Source organism: Phascolarctos cinereus, unplaced genomic scaffold, assembly GCF_003287225.1.
Source record: "Phascolarctos cinereus isolate Bilbo 61053 unplaced genomic scaffold, phaCin_HiC Scaffold_5;HRSCAF=322, whole genome shotgun sequence".
NCBI lineage: Eukaryota > Metazoa > Chordata > Mammalia > Diprotodontia > Phascolarctidae > Phascolarctos > Phascolarctos cinereus.
The window spans coordinates 123,697,401-123,719,834 of NW_027555958.1; the positions used below are offsets into that span (position 1 = coordinate 123,697,401).

Below are 22,434 nucleotides of genomic sequence, written 5' to 3' on the forward strand. Positions count from 1 at the left end.
GATAGTGTAGACAGGTTTTGGAATTATACCATTGCATACATGTCATTGCAAAATTACAAAAAAAAATCACACACATTATTTTGATTTTTTTTTCCCCATGGAAAGCCCTAGATATCCTGTGAGAAACTTTGTAGGCCACCAAATACTAGGTGGTTTGATCAGTCTTTCAACACTATACCCACGTCTACTGGCTGTCACTGAGTATTATGGGTAATTCCACATCTGGAGTGGAAATTATGAAGTGAATAGATAGGTAATATTTATTGAGTTCATCAGTCAAATATTTATTAAACATCTACTATATGTCAAGTATTGTACTAAATCCTGGGACTATAGAGGCAAAAGGAAGTTTCTGCCCTCAAAGAGCTCACAATCTAATGGGGAAGACAACATAAGGCTATATATACACGATAAATTTGAAATAATCAACAGAAGGAAAACACTAGAATTAAGGAGTTTGGGAAAGGCTTCCTATAGAAGGTAGGATTTTATCTGGGACTTAGAAAAAGCTAGAAAGTCAAGAGGTAGGGATGAGGAGAGTGTGCATTCCAGGCTTAAGTTTCCACAGGTAGAATAATGCAGAGATTTAAAGAACAAAGGTCCCAGGAGGTGGTACACTGTAGGTGGGCTGGGCTTGACCAATGGGAAGTAAGTGGATTGTTCCAAGAAGACCCCAAAATCAAGATAAGGGTCGAGCCAGCTCAGACCAGTTAGGGTCAACCTGAGGACACCTGAAAAGTGCTAGTGCGCCTGCTTAATGAACTTCATTACTATTATCTGACACACCCCGCATAAAATTAGAACCTCATTAACGAGTCATGGGACATATGACCAAGGGAGGGGGAACATACTTCAGCATATCAAGGGGAAACATGTAAGGAAAGGTGTAACCTGGGAAGGGTTGGACCAATCCTGGCCTGGGAGTTTTCACGCCAAATTCAACTGCATAAAAGCACACTTTCCCTTGCACTCAGGGCCCACCCCTCCTGGCCAGAAACATCTAAATCCTCTGGACTTTCTTTATAATAAATTTTCTTGATACTAAATTTTTGGTGTCAAGTCTATTTCTAACAGGGGACTGTCAGTGAAAATGCCCAGAGTCAGGAGATAGATAGTCTTGTTCCAGGAATAGCAAGGAAGCTGGTGTCACTGGATTGCCCAATTTATGAAGGCTTGGAGGGTCAAAGTATAAGAAGACTGGAAAAGTAAGGTGAGGAAAAAAAAAGTAGTGGGAGAAACGATTATAAAGGGCTTTGAATGCCTAACAGCAGGTTTTTTATTTGATCTTGGAAGTGATAGTGGGTGACACGGTCAGACCTTTGCCTTAGGAAGATCACTGACACCTGAGTAAAGGATGGAATGAAGTGGAGAGAAATTTTTGGTAGGGAGACTAACCATCAGGCTATTGAAATAGTCTAGGTGTGAGGTAATAAGGGCCAGCATTGGAGAGGTGACAGCATCAGAGGAGAGAAAAGGGCATATGGGAAAGATGTTAAAATTGTAAAATTTATAGGCCGTGGCAAAGATTGAATATAGAGGGTAAGAGAAAATGAAGAGTGGAAGACAACACCTAGGTTTTGAGTCTGGTTGACTGGGAGGAAGTTGGTACCCTTTATAGTAATGGCAGATGTTAGGAAGAGAAGAGGATTTCAGGGAAAAGATAATGAGTTTGGCTTTTGATGTGTAGAACTTAAGATATTTACAAGACATCTAATTTGAGTAATTGGAGATGTGAGACTGGAGATGAGCTGAGAGGTTAGGGATGGATAAGCAGATTTGAGAATATTCAGCATGAAGTTGCAATTGAATTCATAGGATCTGATAAGATAAAATTAAATAACATAGAGAGAGAAGAGGTCCTAGGACAGAACCCTGAATGATAGCCACAGTTAGCAAGCATAACCTAGATGAAGATCCAGCAAAGGAGAATGAGGAAGAGTGGTCAGATAGGTAGAAAACCAGGAAAGAGCACAGAGAAAAAGCAGAGAGAAAAGACTATCAAGAAGAGGGTGATAGTGTCAAAAGCTTCAGAGGTGTCTGTGATAGTTGTTATTCAAAGAATTAGGAATAAAAATACAAACAAACAACACAGTTTCTGTTCTAAAGAAGCTTATATTCTAATCAAAGAAGATTAAGATATAAAGGAGTATTGTAAAGGGAAAAGGAAGGGAAGGGAGGCAGAGCATGCTGAAGAGACTGTAGGAAGTTATGTGGAAGTTTGGTTCCTGGCCAGATAAGGCAAAAGTCTCATCTATTACAGTCAGTAAGAGAAAGGGATGCAATCTAAATTTCTAGTCAAGTGGTGGTGGTCAGAGAGTGAGACCACGGTGAAGAGACTGCAGGAAGTAGAATGGCTGGAATTGTCTAATATAGTATATTTGTGGGCATTTATTTGGTCATTAGGGGATGGGAGGGTAGTTGACTTTAAAAAAAAGATGCATCATAGTGGAAAGGGAAGGAAGTTGACTGATGAAAAATTAAGATGAATTGTGAGTTGTCGGTTCTGCTATAATGCTTGTTTTGAAAATGTGAATTTGTTGCAACACAACTGAAATGCTTTGAGCACAATAGGAATTTTCTGTTTACTTATAAAGGGTTTCATCCCAAGAAACAGTGAGATAACACAGAAAACTTTCCACTTCAAAATTACTCACAAACTATAATTCTTAGGTCTTTATAAGCTAAAGTGCCATTATTATTATATTTCTGGTGCTGTGGGAACTGTGGGTGGGGGAGGGCTTGTCCACCCTTACTGTCCCCTCCTCCCACATTTTCCATTATGACTAAGGCTTTCCAGCTTGAAGTTGAAGCCCTGAATGTTACAGGGTTGTGTTCTATAGCACAAACTCCTCTATTGGTCAACTAAATTGGAATGAATTGAGCAAACAAAGCTGATTACCTAAGTACAAGGTATATCCACTCTGATTTGGAATTATGCAGTATAGTTCAAATAAAAATAAGTTGGTAAATACCTTAAGGAAGCCCTTGAATGGATATTCCTTTTAAATAGATGTTTCTAAGGCATTTACATTTTCGTGAAAGATGTAACTATATATATTTACATAAAGAAGGGAAACCCAAATAGCTACCTGTTATAGCTTGATTCAGGCTGCTCAGATGCTTCAGGTTTGGAATTGGAATAAAACAAGAAATTTGCAGACCATCTCACAGTTCACAAAAGGAGGTTCAGTTGGCCACAGAATAAAAACATATTCATCAAGAATTTGGCATTAATTTAGTTTGATGCTCCTATGCTGGTCATGTGGGGATGCCAGTTAAGCTTGAAAGGAGAGCAACTCATGCCCCCCTTGGGGGCTGGCTTTCATACTTAAGCCACAAAGAAAGATGATTGTGAGGAGAAAGACAATGAGTTCTGTTTTAATATTTTGAGTTTGACATTCTATACAACATTTGGTTCAATGAGTCCAGCAGATATTTGGTGATGTGGGGGTAAGGCTGGATATATAGATGTAGAAATAATCTGTGTAAAGAGGATAACTGATCCCTTCTGAACTGATGAGGTCACCAAAAGAAAGTGTATAAAGAAAGGAGAAGAGGATGCAGGAGAGATCCTTGGTGTATACTTACAGTTAGGGGTGAGATAATGATCCAGCAAACATGGCAATGATCCAGCAAAAGAGACTGAGAGGGAGTGGCAAAAAAGACAAGAGGAAAACCATGAGAAAGCAGTGTAAAAAAACAAAAAGGAGAGGGTATCTAAGAGGAAGGATGGCCAACAGTGTTAAGGGCAGCAGAGAGGTGAAGAAAGATGAGGATTGAGAAATGACCTTTGGAGGTGGCAAATAAAATTGTTAATTTTGGAAAAAACAGAATGTAAAGGGTCTAGAATTGAAAGAAGAGGAAGTGTAAATAAGGAATGCAGATAATATTTTGAGGAATTTTGCCGTGGCATATAAGACACTAGCTTGAAGGGATGGCAGGGTAAAGTGAATTTTTTTAAAGGATGGGGAAATCTTGGCATATTTGTAGGCAGCAGCGAATTAGCCTAATAGAGAATGAAGATCACAATCCATGCATTCACCTGGAGAGTATAAATCTTCAGGAGATAGCAGGACAAAGAATCACCAAGAGTGATTAGTGAATAGTACCAGGGAGAGGATAACCTGGTCTTAGTAGTAAAAAGTGACCAAAATAAGGGCAGGAGGTATGACCAGCCCTCATGACTTGATACATGTAGTGAATCTAACCACAGGACATCATTTCCATTTGTCACTGCTTCTTTTGTGAATTAATATTTCTAAGTGTGAGGCAAAGCAGAAAATACGTAAAATAGATTTTTAAAAAGAGCCACAAATACAGAAATATAGAAATGGGATAGAGGAAGGAGCCCAAATTTCATAGTGTAAAAGCACTGACAAAGATCATAGGATCATAAATAGTTGGAAGAGACCTAATCTAATCCAACCCCTTCATTTACAGCTGAGGAAACTGAAGACCAGGGAAGTTGAGCACGTTCCACAAGATCACACAGGGAGTTAAGTATGAGAGTCTTGTTTTGAACCCATGTCCTCTGGCTGTAGAGCCTGTAGTCTTTCTAGTAGGTCTCTCTGAGTCTCTCTACTCATAACTGTGTTACTATAAATTGGGTCAATTTAAAGTTATTTATCAGAGTCAACTACATACAAGACAGATATCTGAGGTCCATCACTTTTCAGAGATTTAATGTTATATGGTTAAACTTTATGGAAGTTAAACAATGTAAGTCAAGAATGATGAAAAAAAAACAGAAGAGGGAAAAGGAAAGCCCAGTTCAATTTCAGTTCTGATTCATCAGATACTGTTCAGAAATTATCTCAATGTCAGAAATAATTTTCCTAACTTCTGCCATGCCAGTTAGGATTGAATAGTTATATCATTTATTTATTTATTCTTTTTTATTTAGCAATTTATTTATTCATTTATCCATTTGTTCTTTTGTCTGTCTATCTATCTATCTATCTATCTATCTATCTATCTATCTATCTATCTATCTATCTATCTGTCTGTCTATCTATCTATCTATCTATCTATCTTGCAAGCATTTTAAATCAAGAAATAGAGGAGAAACCAGAATGGATTTTTAAAGTTGTAATTCAGTAGAGTTCAGTGGATACTCAAGGACAGAACCATTTCCTGGGAGGTGCTACAATGCCAAGTCAACTAGAACAAGGTTAAAGTAGTCAAAGGATTATGAGCCAGCTTTTGGAAGTAACCTTACTTGAGAATTAGTCATTGTCAGATTAAGAAATTAAGGTCCAGGGAGGTTAAGTTCAAGTTAGGAAGTAAGAGGAAGATGAAAATTTGAAAGCAGATCATCTATGTATGAAGTTGACATCCTTTCTACTATGCTACCTTGATGAACCTAGGAACTATGTCACTGGTTGGCAAGTGCAATTGTTCCCAAGAAAATGGAAGAATTCATCACTGTAATTTGAACAGGTTATGTCCAATATTATATCAATGATATTATGATGGAGGTAAATAACCACAGAAATACACATCTGGACCAAAATTAGATTGAAATTTGGGAATAAGCAGAAAGGAAAGATTCCTGTGAGCATCATGGGGAGTAGAGGAGAAAGACATTTGTCTTTCTGTACATGAAGGCTTCTATTAACAAGAGAAATTGGAATTTGAATTATATTGAGTGAAAAGCACATTCCCCAGAGTTACCAAGCCAGAGATAAGTGCTCATGATAGATAAATCCAATTTTCCTGGAGTAGAATGGAATGGAAAAGTATTTATTAAGCACTTTTTATTTACCAAGAACTTTTCTAAGTGCTATGAATATTAACATAAATTTGAGACATTTCCTGCTATTGCAGAGCTTACTTTCTAATTGGAAGATGAAGTCCATATATGAAAGTTCAATGGTAGAATATATGAAAGGGCCTGGGGTTCCTTAGAGTGGTCAGGGTGATGGCAAGGCCTAGGGATCCTTCATAATGCACTGTAGGGAACGGGAGATCTGGGTGGGATCTGGGTATGTGAATTTCCTTATAGTATTCCTCAAGAAAGGTAACGGAGAGGAAAGGCTGGAGAGCAACAATATATTTCTATGAACAAGACAGAAACACTTTGGTTTTTCATGAAGAAGATATGGACCAGACCCTTTATAGGATACCACTCTACATATCAACTTCACTAGAAAGGGATAAAGCCTTGTAGACTAGGGTGTAATAGACTTGGGTGGAGAAGTTCTAGCAGCATCAGTGGGAGGACTGGAGACCAGGCCTTTGAGTAACCTGACCGTGCCCTCCACTGGAGCTATGGACAATTTCCCATCTTGCATGCTCCATGATTTCATGGTCTCTGTGATACATAATTATTACTATACTTGATAATGGCAGAGGGATTAATGGATAATGTATGGGAGCCCAACAATCCTCAAGTCCTCATTACTTTTGATAAAAAGGCTTATACTGAAATAGATACAACTTCTCTGAAAAAGTCATTTAGAAAGTATGAAAACTAAAAATTTCAAATCCTCCCAGGCCCACTCTGTTTTTCACTTTTACACAAACAAGATAACCCAGTAAGAGCTTAAATAATATGGCTGAGATTTAGGTAGAACTTTAAGTTTGGCAAAACACTTTACAAATGTTACCTCATTTGTTTTTCACAACAATGCTTGTAGGTAGGTATTACTATTACTGCCGTTCTATAGATGAGAAAACTGAGGCAGAGGTTAAATAACTTCCCCAGTTACACAGATAATAAGTGTCTGGGGCTGGGTTTGAATTCAGGTCTTCTTTATTTCAGGTCCAGGGTTCCACCTACTCTGCCACCCAGCTTCCTCAGCTTCTTGGGAGCCCTCAGGTATTGTTAGAAAGCACAAAGTTGGCCAGTTCTTAGAACCAGGGTTAGGAAGGCTCAGCACTAGAACTAAGCTAGACTCTGATGACCAATTTTCCTCAGAACAATGTATCTAACTCTCACAAGTTCCAAGGCTGACATGCATGTGTATCAAATTAGAGGCAAGACACAATTTGTCTCACATTTCGACATACACATATATTAGGTTCATTTCCACAAATCACAGCACAAAAAGAATCAGGTTTCCTGAGGCTCCTGGTGTACTCTGAAATGGACAAAAACCTAGTAAAACTTGTCAGTGTTTTAGGATTTTTAATGGAGTGCTTCCCAAAAACAAATACGTCCACAACTTGTTTTAGTTTAGTTTTTACTTCAAAAGAAAAGTAAAATACTTCGGAATTTCTGAATATATGAGGTATTAAAAAGTGTGTCATCCTTAGTGACTTAAATGATAACTTTTTTTGCACCATTTAATAATGTTTGTATCCTTGTAGTAGCAAAATGAAATATGTGTAGAATTTTAAAATTTATTTTATTCTGAATTTAAGAATGAAACAAGCATTTCCATAACAGTAGAAATAACATAGATAACATAGAAAAAAGGTGATTGCATATGAAACTGTAAATTTGTGTATTACTTGCTATTTGTCTTAAATATATAATAAAGTTATCATATATCTTTCTTTTTTCCCCCTTTTCTCTTCCCTCATCTACCCCACCCTAGAGATGGCTACCATTAGACACAAATATGTATGAATGTATGTGGGTATGTGTGTTTGTGTGTATGTATGTAATCATTCTATACATACTTCTATTGGTCATTTCTTTCTCTGGACAAAGGTAGCATCTTCCTTCATAGGTCCTTTGTAGTTAATTTGAGTATTTGTAATAGTCAAAATGACTTTATCATTCAAAGTTGTTCTTAAAACGATATTGCTATTACCGTATACAATTTTCTCTTGGTTCTGCTCATTTCTCTCTTCATTACATCGTGCAAGTCTGTCCATGTTTTTCTAAGATCATTAAGCTCATTATTTCTTATAGCACAATAGTATTCTACCATAATCATATACCACAACTTGTTTGGCCAATCCCAAATTGACTGTTATCCCTGCAATTTCCTGTTTGCCACCACAAAGAGATCTGCTATACATATTTTAGAACGTATAGGATCTTTTCCTTTTTCCTTGATCATCTTGGGAAACAGACTTAGTAGTGGTATTACTGAGTCAAAGGGTATAAACAATTTAATAACTCTTTGGGCACATTTCCAGATTGCTCTCCAAAGTGGATGGATCAGTTCATGGTTCAAAACCACCAAATTACTGTCCCAATTTTTCCACTTCCCCTCCAGCAATTGTGGATTTTTCCTTCAATCATTTTAGCCACTCTGATAGATATAAAATACTATCTCAAGGTTGTTTAAATTTGCATTTTTCTAATCAACAATGATTTATTTTGCCCCCCTTTTTATATGACTACAAGTTGTTTGGATTTCATTGGAAAACTGCCTATTCATATCTTTTGACCATTTAGCAACTGGGGAGGTACAGAATTAACTGAACAGAAATTACTGCACTTCTCAGATTGTGGAACTTGTCTATTATAATAATGGAATGATCAATAGATGTGAAAGCAAGTTAGAACTTGTTTTAATTGCTAATTTGTCATTGTTATTGGTGTTAGTGAAATAATAGCAAGGAAACAACTATTAAAAATTGTTTTTCCATGTAATTGGTTGGAAAAAAATGAATTTTATTTTTAAAATAGCAATGACTAAAAGGCAATTTATAAACCAAACAACACTTTTGGGTGGGCAAAGGCAGTCCTAGGTAGTTCTGTGGTTAAGGAGGAAATAAGGACACAAAAAGTAAAGGATATCTTTGGTAATACAACTATTGTCTGTGAGAGTGATTTCTTTAGCTATTTAGAGAATGAATCAATAAACATTTTATTAAGTACTTACTACGTGCTAGGGACTGGAGATACAAATGCAAAAGTTAGAGAGTTCCTGATCTCAAAGAGCTTGTCTTCTCCTGGGATACATAGCATGTTCATATATAAATAAACAGAGGACATACACAAAATGAATTGAAAGTAATATAGAGAGTGGAGGGTATCTAATGATGGGCGAATTAGAAAAGAATTTTTGAATGAGGTGGCACATGAAGTAAACCTTAAAATGATTTAGGGGTGCTAGGAAGTAAAGGTGAAGAGCATTAAAGACCTAGGGGACAGCCCGTGCAAAGCTGGCAATATGTTTTTATTATTTGTTAGAGATGTGAGCTATACTTTACTTCCATTTTTAAAAAGGCAGGGAAAAAAAAGAAAAAAAGTTCTTAGATCCAGAATGGAGCTGATATTGAATGGGCTGGAGAGAATGAGAGAGGAAATGAGTGAGACACACACACACATACACACACACACACACACACACACACACACACAAAGAGAGAGAGACAGAGACAAAGAGAGAAAGAACTGAAAGAATTCATGACAAATTAATTTTAAAAACCAAAGAAACGTGGGAAGGGTTTTTGGAAAAAACAAACAAACAACTTAAAATAGGTGATTTTTCTACTTCGTTTGAAATTCTAAACCAAGAAAGGGAATAGGAAACAAAGTGCTATGAAATAAGAGAAAAATAAAAAGAACCAAGGGAGCCCAGGACTAAAAGACAGAATGAATAGAGGCAAGCAATAGTGGGAAGCTTTGAAACCTTGTAATCTTACTTAGCAAATGAATTTTACCAAATGTTATTTATTGGGATTGGAATTAGAGGCATGTGTCAAATATAAAGAGCAACAAAAATTTCATACATTAAAAAAGTCCTGTATCTTGATAATAAATTTATTTCAAATGAATTTTAACTTCTTCCAACTGAAGCCTTTACCCGTTCAGAAAACAAATCTACTGTTGAAGAGTGACCTCTGAAGACTTTCCCAGTGACAATCAGTTTAATTGCTCTTCTAAACCAAGGGTAAAAGAAAGCATAGATCAAAGGATTCATGGCTGAGTTATAATAGGCAAACCAAACTAAAATTTCATAAATATAGGTTGGAGTGATGAACCCTAGGAAAGCATCAATTATTGTTTCAATAAAATAAGGGAACCATGAAATCACAAATGCAATCACTGCAATGCCCAGTGTTTTTGCTGCTTTTCTCTCTCTCTTGGACACTCTAGCTTTATAACTCTCTAAGGATGAAGATTCCTCTTTGTTACTTGTGTTTTCAATCTTTCTAGCCTGTTGTTTGGCTACTAGAAAAATCTTACTGTACAGAATGACCATAACCAGAGTGGGGATGAAGAACAACAGAAAACCTACTAGTGACCAGGTTTGATTCATAGCAGTCTGACAACCTCCCACACAGGTGAGGGCACTTACTAATTCCTCCAGCCCATCATCATTCACACCAGTACCAAGAAGTGAAAAGATGTAAGTAACAGCAAGAAGCCATGAGCATGCAATGAACACCAAAGAAACATTCGGAGTGAACTTGGTTGGATAGACCAGAGGGTCAGTGACAGCAATGTATCTATCAATGGAGATGAAACACAAGTGAAAAATGGAAGAATAACAAAATGATCCATCAAAATAACAGTGAACTTTACAATAACTCTCCCCAAAGTACCAACAACTCTCCACTGATCTCACCATGCTGAAGGGCATCACAGTGGCTCCCACCAAAAAGTCAGCACAAGCCAAGGAGGCAATGAGAAAATTGGCTGGAGAGTGCAGCTGCTTGAAGTGAAGGATTGAAATCATGACCAGGAGGTTTCCCAAGACTGCAAGGACAACCCCAGAGCCAAAGGCCAGGTAGAGGATGACTCGGGGTGCTGGGGAGTAGGGAGTCTGAATGCAGGACTCATTGATGTTCTCATAGCAGAGCTGCACTGCTACAGGCTGAGACTCATTGCTGTTCATGATTCTTCTCTCTGAACCTTGCAGAATTTTCATTAGCTTGTGTATTTTTGGGTCTTATTGAAATCTCTAATTCTCTCCTTAAAATAAAAGATGCATCAAATTAATGTCTTAAGAAATCTACCAGTTACTATCTCTAATAAATTATTAATCTTTTCCATTGACACTACAAGTTATAAATCTTCTCATACACATTCAGAAGACACTCATGTAACTCAGAAACACTTTTGCAACTAATCTCAAGGCAATTCAAGTAATAGACTCAACAAATCTACCAAAGATTTCTATGAACACATGCAAATGCCTTAGCTGCTTATTTAAGAAAATTTCTCTTTTACCCTCTAGTAAATTGCTCTTTACCTCTGAGGAGCTTCTTTTTGTCAAGAGGAGTGAGATATGATGTGATCACCCAGCTCAAAGGTCAGCTTTTATTCCAGTGCTCTCTCCCCTGGCATCACTTAAAAGTTAATGCCCAAAGCACCCTGAAGGATTTAGGAAGTCAGCCAAAGAAATTCCATCCCTTCAAAATCTCCAACATTGAATCCCTATGGTATGAGGTGTGAAATGAAAGAAACTTTTTTTCAGTCATTATCACAAAAACTGCTGTTTAATCTGTAGGAAATCTCTCATTCATTTGATTTTGTAATATATGCATACCTGTTCACATGTATTACATTGCATTATCTGATGAGGAATGATGTGTATATATATTACATATTTATATATGTATGTACATTTAAATAATAATAGTGAGCATTTACATATCATTTTAAGTTTTGCTAAGAGCTTTATATATGGTATCTCAATCCTCACAACAATACTGTGAAATAGATGCTATTATCTTTATTTTACAAATGGGGAAACTGAGGCTGGGAGGTTGTTACTTGTGACACAGCTTGAAAGTGAATGAGGCAGCAATCAATCTCAAGTCTTCCTGCTTCTTAATTCCTGCATTCTGTCCACTGATCCACTAATGGCTTTATTCTAGTTCTGTGCACATTTAAAAAAAAAATTTCTGTGTAAATCTTTCGTCTCCCAAAATTTTCCACAGAGGGAAAGAGATTTATGAAGCAAACCACTGAAAACGGGAAAGTCCTGACTCTTTTTTCCTTAGGTCAGAGAAAGGACTGTGGAGTAGGCTGTTATGTGATAAACTGTGGGGGAATAAGTAAGAATACTGGAGGAAGAGTCATAGATTCAAATCCCAGAAATGCCATGTTGGCAAATCACAACCAATTTACCTCAATTTTCTCATCTACGAAATATGAGGTTTGGACTAGATATCCTCTAAGCTCTATGCTTTAACCCTTTATCTTTGATAGATTTTAGAAATATCCTTACCCTGTGATACTTTCTTCCCTTTTCCACTAATTTTTCTTTTGTATTCTTTTTCTTTGGCTTCAGTTCTCTTCTTCTGACTTTTTGATGTGATTTTCCTCTGAGATGGTAGTGCTAAAGACCAACATACTCCACTTTGATCTATTCTCTGCTTATCTGTCAAATAGATCTTCCTAAAGCACACATCTGTTCAGAGCATCCCCCTATTTCTTGAACTCCACTGGCTCCCTGGTGAAATATAACACTCTCTGTTTGGTTCTAAAGAACTTGGCTCCTTTTAAATTTGCCAGTTTCCTTATAACGTAGTCCCCTCAATGGCACCGGAGATTCACTGGCACAGGCTTCCTTGCTGTTCCTCGTACAGGACACTCTATCTCCCAGCTTGAGTGGTTTCACCAAGTCTTCCCCATGCCTGAAATGCTCTTTGTCTTCAGCTCTGATTCCTAGCTTCCTGAAGTGTCAAGTGACCCCCTCCTCTACAAGAAACTTTTACCAGTCCTTCTTAATCTTAATTCCACTCCTCTGAGACAACCCCAAATTTATTCTGCCTATGTTTTGCTTGTACAAAATTATTTACATGTTGTTTCCCTCATTAGACTGTGAGTTCCTTGAGCTGTTTTTTCTTTCTTAGTATCCTCAGGACTTATCACAATCCCTGGCATATCGTTATTCAGTGATTTGGTTGTATCTAATGAAACTGGAGTAGTTTTGCATTTCCTTCTCCAGTGTGTCCCCATTTTACAGATGAAGAACTGAGGCAAATAGGGGTTCAGTGACTCACTGGGGTCACCTAGCTAGTGTCTGAAGCTGAATTTGAACTCAGGTATTACTGAGTCCAGGCCCAGCACTCTGTCAGTTGCACCACTTAGCTGTTCTGAGATATACTTGGCCCTTAATAAATTCTAGCTGATTGACTAACTGATGCATGCTGTATCAGCATAAACAAATATAATGCAGGCAATGGGAAAGATGGACCAACACTGATTATAATAATAGCAATAACTAGGTTAATAATAAACTCATATTTACGTAGCACTTTAAGATTTGCAAAGTGTTTCACCAACATTAATTCATACTAATTAATTCATTACCCTGGGAGGTAGATACTATTATTATCTTCTTTTCAGAAATGAGGAAACAAAGGCAAAAAGAAATTAAGTGACTTGCTTAGGGTCACACAGCTAGTATGTGCCTTGAAATTTGATTTGAATTCAGGTCTTCCCGACTTCAGTTCTATGGCTGTATACTTTTCTCACCTAGCAGCAAGTATGACAGCTGTGATCAGCACAACTCAGACGCAACAGAGAGTATCCAGGAAGACTCCCCAAGGGATTCTTACTTTCTTCTCTTATTTTCCCATTTTACTTTGTCTGAGTTATAAAGTACATGCCCTTCCCCCTATTCCTTTCACACAAAGGGTAGGAATACATGTGGTTGCATTGCCCTACAATTCTACCTAAAGATAAGGGAAGAAAATGATATGAATTCTAGGAGGCAGTTGGTTGTACATATATTCATATGTTAATGATTATTATAGTCTTTTCACATTAAGTGCCATAATGTACATATATATAGTCACAGCATGCTAAATTCTGAATTGGCAAATTAAATTAAAAGTGATTTAATTACAAAGAATCCAGACAGGGTGGGAGAACAGAACTTGCTAGAGGACAGATTTCATTTTTTAACATTTTGAGCATAATGCATTTTATCTCCTCAAATAATCTTGTACCTGGGTAACAAGGGGTTAATTAAAGCTGCTTAGGGAAAATGTCATTTGGTCTTGGAAGAGGGAGAACAGTTATGGACTTCCAGCTGAGTACCTAGTAATGTCCAGAAAGGATACCTCAGCTTCTTCTGAAAGGTCTTTCTCATTACTATACCACAACTCAAATTAAATTATCTTTTGCCTCATTTCTTACCTAGCCTCACTCAATGAATGGATGTTGCCTCAGATAAACAGAGACCTGGGAAAGACCTTAGCTTAAAAATGCCAAGGTCTCCCACTGCATTCTGGGCCATTGCGCGGTGTCCTAACCTTTGTCTTGCCACTCAACTTAGATGACTCTGGAGAAGAGGGAGACTGATGACTTTGCACGGCTTGGCCTCACTTAAATCTAATTCACTCCTAAGTCAAGACAGCCTCCTGATGTTATTGTTCCTATTCAAGAAGGAAGGACAAAGGGGGAGCTAGGTGGAAAAAGCACTGGCCCTGTAGTCAGGAGGACCTGAATTCAAATCCAGCCTCAGACTAAACATTTGACACTTACTAGCTGTGTGACCCTGGTCAAGTCACTTAACCCTAGTCACCTTAAAAAAAAAAAGAACAAAAAACAACAACAAACACTACAAAGAGTGACTAAGAAGGCTGGGCTGATGGCTCCAGGAGAGTGCCTCCTAGTGAACAATGCAGATATTACATTACCTTGCTGGATAATTAACACTTGGTGAATGCTATTTTTTCTTCTTCACAACATGGTGAGAATCAAATGAGAAAACTTGTAAAGTGCTTTCCCATCCTGAAAGCACTATATAAAGGCTAGCTATTATTATTTCTTTACATGACAATCTCTTCTAACTTTGCACACTCAAGATAAAGCAGTGGGAAAATGTCTTAATAAATATTTGTTAGGCACCTACTATGTTCCTGGCACAGCGCAAATCATTAAAGATAAATGGACATATCAAAGTAGAATGCTCAAACTTGGAATATAGTGAGTTCTCTTCCATTGGGAGTGGCAAGGACTCAGGGATAGGATTCTCAGTCAATCAGAAGGTACTAAGTGCTTATTATGTGCTGGCATTATTGTAAGTACTAGGGATACAAAAAAAGAAAAAAAGGAAACCAATGATCTCCTAGATTCCAGTAGCCCACCTTCCAATAGGAGAGACAACATATAAATAGCTATACACATATGAGATAAAAATTAAGCCAAAATCCTTAGTGCAGTTTTAAGGTTTAATTGTTCAACACTACACTAAAACTTTTGGGACACCCTGCATATGGTACAAAGAGAAGGTAATCTCAGACAGAAGACATTAGCAGGGTGGGGCATAGAAGGCACCAAAGGCTCCTATGGAAGGTGAGATTTGAGATTAGTCTTGAAAACAGTCTAAAGTTAGGAAGGAGAGATTATGAATTATGCCAGATTATAAAAGGCTTAAAATGCCAAACAGAAGATTGTGTATTTGATTCTGGAGGTAATAAGGTGCCATTGGAATTTATTAAGTAGGGACATGCCATGGTCAAATTTGCAGTTTAAGAAATCATTTTGGTAACTTAGTGGAGGACAGATAAGGGTGAAGTGAGATTTGATATGGGGAAACCACTCAAACAATAATAGTAATCCAAGAGTGAAGTGATGAGAACTCCACCAAAGTGGTAGCTGTGTGAATGTTGAGAAGGTGACATGTATGAGAGGTTGTGAGGGTAGAAAGAATAATGCTTGACAAGCTTGGATATGTGCATTGAGTGAAATACCAGCAAGACTCTCAGATTGGGAGCCATAGTGATTGGAAGAATGGTGATGCCTTCCATGGTGACAGAAATATTTGTAAGTAGGGAGACATTTGGTAGAAAGATAGTAGGCACTCTCTCTCTCTCTCTCTCTCTCTCTCTCTCTCTCTCTCTCTCTCTCTCTCTCTCTCTCTCTCTCTCTCAATATGGTGACCTTAAGATGCTTATAGGATACAAGATTTCAGATGTACAAAAGGCTATTAGATGTAGAACTACAAACTAGAATGGAGATTAGGGCTAGATATAGAGATCTAGGAATAGAGACTCTAGAATAGGGATAGAAAGTGCCTAGAGATGATAATTGAACCCAGGGGAGCTGAAAAAAAATTATCATGTGAGATAAATCAAAAGTCCCCCTAGAGGGCTGAGTTCTTTGAACTATTGAAATAAACATATTTTGTTAAATATTTTCATTCAGTTGGTTTCTATCTAGAGGCAGTTAGGTGGTGCAGTGGATATGGCACTGTACTTTGAGTGAAAATTTGGGTTCAGTATCCAGCATCAGATACTTACTAGCTCCATGAACCATGGCAACTCACTTAACCACTGTCTGAATAAGTTTACTGAATTGTAAAATGGGTCTAATAATAGCACCTATCTCCCAATGGTTTTGTTGAGAGGATCAAATGAGTTATTATTTGTAAGGGGCTTAGCACAGTATCTGGCATATAGTACACTTTTAAAACAGTCTCCCTTCCTTCCTTCCTTCCTTCCTTCTTTCCTTCTTTTTTTCCTACCTTCCTTCATTCCTTTCTTTCCCTCCCCTTCCTTCCTACCTTCTTTTCTCTCTTTCTTTCTTCCCTCCGTCCTTCTCTTTCTTTCTTTCTTTCCTTTTTTCTTCCTTCTTTTTTTACTTTCTTCCTCCCCTCCTTTTTTCCTCCCTCCTTCTCTGTCTTCCACTCTCTCTTTCTCCCTTCCTTCCTTTCTTTTTCTCTTTCTTTTTTCTTTCCTTCATTCTTCCTTTCTCTCTCTTTCCTTCCTTTCTTAATCCTATGAATTTTATTTTATATCGGTATAAATGAAATTCTGGCAAGAGATCTCTACGCTTTGCCAGTCTGTCAAAGGGGTCCATGACACACCAAAACTCCTGGTTTGGAGGCTTCAAGGACAAGGCCATTAGGGACACAGCCACAGACAGTAGGCATAATAAGGGCACTGAACCAATAAAGAGAAGTTGGACAGGAAGGAGGAAAACCAGGGAAAGGGAATGTCAGGAAAACCAGAGAGGAGATTCTATTGAGAAGATGGCAACTGATAAAACCAAAGGCTACAGAAACATCAAGAGGGACAAGGAATGAGAAATGGTCATTATATTTGACAAGGAAAAGATTATTGGTGACTTATAAAAAAGCAGTTTTAGTTTAATAATATCAGAATATAGATCACAGAGGATTTAGAAGAGAGTTAAATTTTCTCCAGAGGAGAGAAGAGATTTAGCATAACAGGTTCAAGTCAGAGTCTTTTAAGGATGGAGAAGATATGGGCATGTTGAAAGGCAGCAGGGAATGAGGCAGTAGATAAAGAAATAGTGGAGATAATTAGAGCAACAGAGAGTAGGTATGATAGAAGAGCAACCTTCTGGAGAAGATGTGATGGGATGGGATCAAGGATGCATGAATAAGGTTTCTGTTATTTTCACATAAGAGCCCCCCACAAATGTTCTTCATATTGACTACCAGCCACGCTTAATTTGCTTTTAGAAAAGGTACTTACTAAATAGGAATAACCAGCCCAGTTATTATAGAAACAATCCCCCCAAACTGGGGGCATAGTCTTTCTTTGCACACACAAAGTCTCTAGAGACACAGAGATCAAACTTAGAGAACACATGTAACTCATAGCTCCTATTTACTAAAAATCTCTTTCTCCCTTGGTGGAGTTTTCATGAAGTTCCTCTTAGAGAATTTTCTTATGGCCTGTGAGGATTGGCACCCTTGTAGCATTCTGAAGTTGCCTTTCCTAAGTGTCTCTATTTTGTCCCCAGGAAGTTTCTCAGCTCTTGATTATATGCTGCTGTCAGCCATCCTAAAATCACTATTACTAGATTTTGTGTACACTGCTAGTGGTGTTAAAGGAAACTCTAGGTTTTCCAGTGTCCCAAAGTTTACAAGGAAAATGGTAGGGGATCAGAGATGGAAGAGAGGTTTAAAAAAGGCACTATTGCCTTCTTTCCCAATTCTCTAGGACAATTTCCTTTTAGAAATCTTTCATCATTGGATTTAACATTGACTGGACCTTCTTGATCCTGGAGTGTGCAAATTACAAAGTGGCTTACTGTGTTATATATAGACCAGAGGTGTATCTGTTATTTTAGTCAACTGTAAGAAAATTCCTATATAGCATGTCTTTTACCACTGAACAAAGTACTTTAGATCTTCCAAATTGATTAAAGATTTAGTGGAACCTAGTTTTTAGCTTAGCCTAATTGATTGAATCCAGTCATCCAGGCCTTCTTTGATTACATTCATGAGGGTTGGAGTGCAATCTCTCACCATTACACACATACAGGCACAGATGTGTGTGTGTGTGTATACACATATACATACACATACATCTACACACATGTATATATATAGAGAGAGCGTGTATATATGTATATATGTATGTGTGTATACTTTATATATTATATAAAATTATTTATCTATTTTATATAGTTATTATTTCCCTCATGGAAATGTAAACTCCTTGATATCAGAGACTGCTTTATCTTTTTCTTTTTTATCACCTGTAGCATAGTGCCTGACACAAAGTAAATACTTAATAAATGTTTGTTTATTGATTGACCTTTTAAAGGAGAAGCATAAAAGGAGTCTTGCATATGTGTTTTTATGCCTGGGACCATGTCTTTATGACTGTGTCATAAAGAATCTGAGAAACCTGTTTATGGGAGAGTCATAATGATATGGAATGGTAGTGCCTTGCAGAGACTGTTGAGCATATGTGACATTCTATAACTAGTTCTGGTCTGTTAACCAAGTAGTTAGGAAGGGTCAGTAGCCAGAACTGGATGATTTTCAAAAGGGTCAGATTAAGCGCTCTCTCTTTGCTTCATTCTCTTAAGCTACAACATTGGAGGGCCTTGGTGACTTCTCCAATGAGAGATGATGCTGTAAGTAGAGAAGCCTTGGGTTCTTCTCTGATCTGAGGCCAAGAAAGGGCCATTGTCATTGGCATCTGCATTTGTTATTTTCCATTTTAAAGTGAAGAATTGGATCCCTTAATCTTGTGTGTTTACTTAGGCTTTTTCAAATGATATTCTCTAGCATGTCACATCTTTGCAGGTAACACTGAATGATTATGAGAATCTAAGTACCCACTGTATTTATTGTTGTCTTTCTCCTCTCAGTCCAATCTTCAGTTGAGAGTTGGTTCTGTCCCTGCTTGTGGCCCTCATAGGATCCAGTAAAACATTGGAGACCAAGTTGGTTCCAGGACTCCTGCATAAATCTCTTGACATTGACACCTAAGCATTGAGATGACTTTGTCTTTCTTTGTGGTTCCCAATGCCCTGAGAAGTGTGTGACCAGACTGTTTTGTCTATCTGTGCAATAACCCATGAGTGAAATTCTATCCCTGCGTTCTGTTCTATCAGGCCACAGCTAGAACCTCACTTCAGGTGTCTGATTGTTTTGGCTGGCATTGGCTTGTGATGGCCCCGTTCAAAGTACTGACTGGTTCTTGGTCCATTTATGAGAGTTCATGCTGGCTCTCCATCCTGTCCTATTCTGGTCTAGTTACCAGACCTATCATCTTCACTGCTTCCATAGTTATCTAAGCTGATTCTGGCTTCCCTCATTTCTACTCCCTCATGCCCCTTTCACTCCCAAAAATCAGTCTTCTTGCTTTCTTATTATGCAGTTCTAGACTGGAGGGAGGGAGTTTACTTTGCTTTCTTTTTTCACTTTTTATGATAGGTCTTTTGGGGTCCCTTTTCTGAAACGTGTCAGGGTTTCTGTTGGAGACCTGGCCTTCTCTGTGATTCTTCATCTCTCCATCTTAACTGACAGTCTCCTGTTGAACTTTGAAAAACTGCTTTATTTGTTTGGCTTTTATCCTCTTCACAACCTGGACCTGATATAGCTTTTGACCCTTATTCTACATTATGCCCCTTGCCACACTCTACGATCTCAGCAAACTATCTTCCTTGCCCTTTCTCATGCATAACTGTCCATTTCCCTTCTCTGTACTCTTATACCGGCTACATCCCTGGGTATGCTGAAGCATCTTCCTTTCTTACTTCCACCTCATAGAATCCCATACTTTCTTTCATACTAAGAATAAACCTTATTTGTAGTTGTAGTCTTTTCTTATTTTCACCTTTCCTCTCCTTCCCCAGACTCACTTGCATATACTATAAATCAAAATTATAACCATGTATAAAATATAAGATGTAGAATATAATACATAATAATGTAATCTAACATAATCTATATAATTTTATATAATTTCCCTCAGGTCCCTGTTCATGTAATGATTCCAATGTGTATCATTAGCAATACTCATTAATATTTTCTGTGACTTCATGATTGTACTCATGAAACCCAGGATCTTTGAATGAAAATCATACTAAACTTATCTCTGGAGAGCACTTTACTTGAAGAAATGTTGTCAAGACAATACATGGTTGTTGTAAGAGATGAGATCCTTAGAGTGAATACTAGGCTAGTATAATGAAAGTGCAGGAGAGACTGGGACCGTGGACCTGACCTCATCTTCATCATCACCATGGTGGTTGTGCAGTGGTAGACAAAGTCCATGAGTCTCTATTTTGGTCTCATATTGTGACTTGGCCTCTCTAGAGCTTGTACAGGGCATGTTACCATGGAATTAATGATAGGTATGAGATCAAATTCTCTTTCTACAAGTTTTAATGATAATAATAATAATCATCATTTGAATAGCATGTTAACATTTGTAAATCACTTTATATGTGAATGTATGTATGTGTGTAAATCTCACTTAATCTTCAAAACAGTTCTATTAAGTGATGTTATTTTTGCCATTTGACAGGTGAAGAATTTGAAGCACAAAAAGGTTAAGTGCCATTAAATGTTTGAGGCAGGGTTCAATCCCAGGTTTTCCTAATTCTAAATCCACTTCTCTGTCCATTATGTAACCTATTCATTTCTCTGAATGAACTTTACTGATTATATTATTTGCCAGTAAATAGCTAGAAATGATTTTATTTTTTAATTGAATGAAAAACAGCAGATTGTACTTACGTTTTATATTATAATGTAATAGTGTTTCTTGTGTATTCTGTGTGCATAGACCCTAGCACATCTTAGATGTTCAATTTGGGTTTATTGACCTATATTTCATATATCTTAATTAATGACTTAAGAACTAAATATATCCACCAGTTGCACTATTTGACGTCACAAGAGAATATTTTCTTTGATGCAGAATAAGGAACCTCAGTCATTCCCATAATCAGTAGTGTGACACTCCAACAATGGCAGTCATTGATGTTCCTGCTTAGGAGCTTGTAGCCTGAGGTCCTGGTAGCATCTGGCTGTATGGTTTGGCTCGGCTAGGAATGTTTCTTAACAAACCTGTTGTAGCTCTGAGCTGAGGATTCACATGAGTCTCTAGCACTGATGATATGTGGGGCAATAAAGAGATTCTCCAACGTATTTGGGGAAAGAGTGCAACTCATGCACACCAAGGAATTCACACTTTACGTGCATTTTGTATTTACTTATTAGTGTCCCAGTTATTTCCCCAACAGAATTTAAGCCCTTTGAAGGCAAAGACTATTTCATTTCTGTCTTTATATCCCCAGAGTCTGTGACTTAAGGCATGACTTAGTATATGATTGTTGGAGTGGTTTGCCATTTCTTTCTCCAGCTTATTTTAAAGATGAGGAAACTGAGGCAAACAGGGTTAAGTGACTTTCCCAGAGTCACACAGCTAGTAAGTGTCTGAGGCCAAATCTGAACTGAGGAAGATGAGTCTTCCTGATTCCAAGCCTGGTGTGCCAATCACTGCATTATATGGCCGTCCCCATTTAGAATTGTATTGCTACATTATTTTTATAAGCATTTTATCTCAGGGTAGATAAGAGGAAATAGATCAGATCTTGAAATGGAAACTTAGCTGTATTTACTGGACACCATAAGCTGTATTTACTGACACCTCCAGAGAGGCATCAGGAATGTCCAGCATATCTAAGCAAGATTTAGTTTTAAGGTATCTTAGAGTTCATCTTGTTCAATTTTCTTATTTAATAAGAAAAAAAAAACCTAAGACCCATGTAGGTTAAATCTGAAGTCATATGGGTAGTAACTTTGGAATTCTGGACATCTGGACTGATATATGACTTTTAGGGGAGAGGAGAACGGAGTGAATTTTGTGACCATCAGTATTATGGGAGGAGAGACATTCGAGAATATGAAATCCTCTATTACCAGGGCATATTAGAATTTGAGTACCTGGCTACCAGCAAGAGCTATATGACCCTAATAAAGTACTTTTAATAATTCTGGTTCCCTATTTTAAATTGTGGCCCAAGAAAGCCAAGATGGTGGAAGGACTGGAAAACAACACAATGATTTAGTGGCCCAGGAAATAATTACTTTGGATTTTTTTTTTATCATTAAGAAGTATAAACTCAATCATTTACTTCCAATAAAGATGCAGGGGACTTCTCAGCATCAGTCTTATCAGGCTTATCAGCATCAGCCCAACAGAGTATAAGGTAATCAAGTTAGACTTAAAAGCTTTAGAAACATCAATTTAAGAGTGAAGTCTTTGTAATCTGAGCCAACTTTCTAGACAGTGGAGCTATTAGACAGCTAAGTGGCAATGTGTTTAGAATTCTGGATGTGTAACTGA

The 22,434-nt window shown here is 37.5% G+C and overlaps 1 protein-coding gene across 1 annotated transcript; it reads right to left on the bottom strand.

The window, feature by feature from the left end:
- Window positions 1-9,683: 9,683 nt before the first annotated feature.
- On the bottom strand, window positions 9,684-10,748 carry LOC110208957 (trace amine-associated receptor 8b-like). Its single transcript, XM_020987170.2, has one exon. The coding sequence runs from the start codon at window positions 10,743-10,745 to the stop codon at window positions 9,684-9,686; it is 1,062 nt and encodes a 353-aa protein (XP_020842829.2). The 5' UTR covers window positions 10,746-10,748.
- Window positions 10,749-22,434: the final 11,686 nt, after the last annotated feature.

Coding starts and splice junctions, on each gene's coding strand:
- LOC110208957 (XM_020987170.2), bottom strand. CDS start 10,745: ATGAACAGCAATGAGTCTCAGCCTGTAGCAGTGCAGCTCTGCTATGAG.